The 3,770-nt window shown below is 36.2% G+C and overlaps 1 protein-coding gene across 4 annotated transcripts; it reads left to right on the plus strand.

Annotated features, from left to right (window-relative positions):
* Positions 1-704: 704 nt before the first annotated feature.
* Positions 705-3,546, plus strand: LOC100766483 (zinc finger protein 431-like). Of its 4 annotated transcripts, none has more exons than XM_035453648.1 (3): positions 705-864; positions 1,021-1,038; positions 2,349-3,546. In XM_035453648.1, exons 1-3 carry the CDS (start codon positions 716-718, stop codon positions 3,544-3,546), a joined length of 1,365 nt encoding a protein of 454 aa, XP_035309539.1. In that variant the 5' UTR covers positions 705-715. The 4 variants fall into 4 exon arrangements, with proteins under 4 accessions (XP_035309539.1, XP_027289501.1, XP_035309541.1 ...); XM_027433700.2 differs by having other exon boundaries at positions 705-836; positions 978-1,038; XM_035453650.1 differs by lacking the exon at positions 1,021-1,038 and adding an exon at positions 1,883-1,891 and having other exon boundaries at positions 715-844; positions 2,374-3,546.
* Positions 3,547-3,770: the final 224 nt, after the last annotated feature.

Below are 3,770 nucleotides of genomic sequence, written 5' to 3' on the forward strand. Positions count from 1 at the left end.
TAATGTGCTGGCTTTTCAAAGGCTCACCAGCATACAGAATCACATTAAGGAGATGTTTTTATTTTTAGATTTCTCTGGTATTACATGGAAATATGGCCCCATTTGGGTGGCATGTATTTGCTTAATGCTTTACTCCTTTATCTCTTTAGATTTTTACCTTCTGGGAAGGGCAACCCCCAGTCCCAAATTGATACACAGATGCTTGTTATTACTTATAAATGCCTGGCTTTTACTTGGCTTATTTCTATCCATTTTTTCTGAACTTAAATATCACCATTTACCTTTTTTTCCTCTAGACTTTTACCTTTCTCCATTTATGTATATCTTACTTTCTGTCTCAATCCACTACTTGCTGTGTGACTTGATGTCTGGCCCTTACCATCATCCGCTTATTGTATCTTGCTCCTTTATCCTTGCTTCCAGATTTATCCTTCTATGTATGCTTTGTCCTGCTACCACAGCCTATTCTTTCTCCTGCCTCACTATTGGATAATCTCCTTTTTGTCAGATCATCAGGAGATGTAGACAGGCTAAGAATCACAGCTTTATAAACCTACAGCATAAACGAAAGCAGCACATATTTACTTCACTAACCAAATGCTCCATAGCATAAAACTAACACATCTTAATATAATTTTCTACGGAAACATACATTTATAATATAGTCAGTATCATGATTTAAGTTGCACATATGTATGTGATATTTTAGAATGCCATGACCTATAAAGATGTGCATATCGACTTCACTTGGGAAGAGTGGAGTTTGCTGGATACTTCTCAGAAGAATCTCTACAAAGATGTAATGCTGGAGACCTATAAGAACCTCGCTGATATAGGTAAGACGGTACCTTCATATTTTAAACTGTTCTGTGGTTAATGGTGTAAATAAACCAGTCATATTTCTAAAGTTCACTGAAGAGAGTAACTTAAATTTTATACATTTTCAATAATTATACATTTTTGGTACTATATTTTAGAATACATTAAGGAAGACCATATTACTGAAGAAGAATGTACAAGTTCTAAAGGATACAAAAGGTAATTTTTAATCTATGAGCTAATAGAAATGTGCTTCAGAAGAAATTGAAATCTGTCCCGGAAGTCTGAAACAGAACCAACACTGTAATTAAGCACATGTTAAACTGCATTGATGATTACTAAATTCTCACAAAACCATATACCTCAGCTTCAGGTAGGTAAACTGCATTTGCAATGCATTTTATAAGAAAAAAGTCAAGGAAACAATGCCTTGAGAGAAATTACCACTCGAATCATCACGACATGAGAGCTATGCTATAGAAATGTAATTCCATTTGTTTCACATTACGTATATTATTAAATGTATACACGTGGTTGAGGTGATAAGCATATCTTCAAACTTTCCATTAAGTAAATACTCCATGGAAAAGCTAATGTTCCTCAAGTACTTGCTGTTACTTTTGTAAGTTTAGTGACAGCAGCAATTATTGTCAAGAGTTAAGGGGCAGTTAGTGCAGGGAAAACTTAATATCATTAGAACATGTCTATAAGGAACAGAAAGTCAAATTGAATTAAATGTTGAAGCCTCTTTATAATCTTTACGTTACTAGGTATATAATATATTAGCATACAAAACATGTCAGCAAAGGGATATGGACAACATGGTATATTTCCCATTCAGGACATTTGAAAGTCATGTAGTACTCCCCATTTGAGCATACAAGTTGAATTTGGTTCATGTGTACAAGTAATTTGTTTTGCAACTTCACTGATAATACACCAACAATCTCCCTCTGGAGTAAATTCTAATGATTCTATTACTGTGTAAATACATCTGTTTGTTGTAGGTCATTGGCAAATGTAGTATGACTCAAAGTGCTAGAAAATTAAAATATATAATAAGGGTGATGAAGTTCTCAATTTTTCCAGTTCTCTTCAATATGTGAAAAATCTGTCATAGAAAACGTTTCTAAAATGAGAAGTGTAAAATAAAGCATTAAACCTTCACAAGTATATTCAAAGATGCAAAAAATAACCTTAAAGAAGGGGAAAACTTGAGTGTAAACACAATGATAGGATTGAAAGGTCTGGGCTGGGTATTGGTGGCATACACCTTTAATGTCAGCACTACTGAGGCAGAGGCAGGTGGATCTCTGTGACTTCCAGGCCAGCCTGGTCATCAGAGCGAGTGCCCAGATAGGCTCCAAAGCTACACAGAGAAACCCTGTCTCGTAAAACAAACGAAAAAGATTGTAAGATCTTTTTTTCTTTACAATTTAAAAAATTATAAGATAAATTAATGTAAGTTTCAAGATCCAACATATTATCGAATATGGTAAAGCATTTATGTATACTCATTTTCCTTGCAGGCATGAAAGAAGCCAAACTGGAGAGAGGTCTTCTGAACATACACAATGTGTTAATGCCTTCACATATAACAGTGATCTTCAAAGGCATAAAAGGTCACATACTGGAGAAAAACCCTATGAATGTAATCAGTGTGGTAAAGCCTTTTCTCGTCACAGTCACCTTCAAAGTCATAAAAGGACACATACTGGAGAGAAACCCTATGAATGTAATCAGTGTGGGAAAGCCTTTTCTCAGCACAGTCATCTTCAAAGGCATAAGACCTCACATACTGGAGAGAAACCATATGAATGTAATCAGTGTGGGAAAGCCTTTTCTCAGCACAGTACCCTTCAAATACATAAGAGGACACATACTGGAGAGAAACCTTATGAATGTAATCAGTGTGGTAAAGCCTTCTCTCAGCACAGTCTTCTTCAAAGGCATAAAAGAACACATACTGGGGAGAAACCCTATGAATGTAATCAGTGTGGGAAAGCCTTTTCTTGTCATAGTAACCTTCAAGTGCATAAAAGGTCACATAGTGGAGAGAAACCCTATGGATGCAATGAGTGTGGTAAAGCCTTTTCTTGTCATGGTAACCTTCAAATGCATGAAAGGACACATACTGGAGAGAAACCGTATGAATGTAATCAGTGTGGGAAAGTCTTTTCTCAACACATTCATCTTCAAAGGCATAAGACCTCACATACTGGAGAGAAACCCTATGAATGTAATCAGTGTGGGAAAGCCTTTTCTCAGCACAGTACCCTTCAAATACATAAGAGGACACATACTGGAGAGAAACCCTATGAATGTAATCAGTGTGGTAAAGCCTTTTCTCAGCACAGTCTTCTTCAAGGGCATAAAAGAACACATACTGGGGAGAAACCCTATGGATGCAATCAGTGTGGTAAAGCCTTTTCTTGTCATAGTAACCTTCAAGTGCATAAAAGGTCACATACTGGAGAGAAACCCTATGGATGCAATCAGTGTGGTAAAGCCTTTTCTTGTCATAGTAACCTTCAAATGCATGAAAGGACACATACTGGAGAGAAACCCTATGAATGTCATCAGTGTGGTAAAGCCTTTTCTCAGCACAATACTCTTCAAAAGCATAAAAGGATACATACTGGAGAGAAACCCTATGAATGTAAACAGTGTGGGAAAGCCTTTTCTTGTCATGGGCACCTTCAAAAACATAAAAGGACACATACTTGAGAAAACACTATGAATGTATTCAGTGTGAAAAAGCCTTTGCTCAGCACATTTACCTTCAAATGCGTGAAGTAACACATAAATGACAAAAGCCTTATGAATGAAATGAATGTGGTAGAATCTTCACATTTCAAAGCACTGTTAATGGGCATAAAAAAACAAACTTGAGAGAAACCATATGAATATTATCAATGTGTAATGCCTTTGCTGTGCAGATTCATCTTCAC

The sequence above is a fragment of the Cricetulus griseus genome, unplaced genomic scaffold (assembly GCF_003668045.3).
Source record: "Cricetulus griseus strain 17A/GY unplaced genomic scaffold, alternate assembly CriGri-PICRH-1.0 unplaced_scaffold_1, whole genome shotgun sequence".
NCBI classification, from domain to species: Eukaryota; Metazoa; Chordata; class Mammalia; order Rodentia; family Cricetidae; genus Cricetulus; species Cricetulus griseus.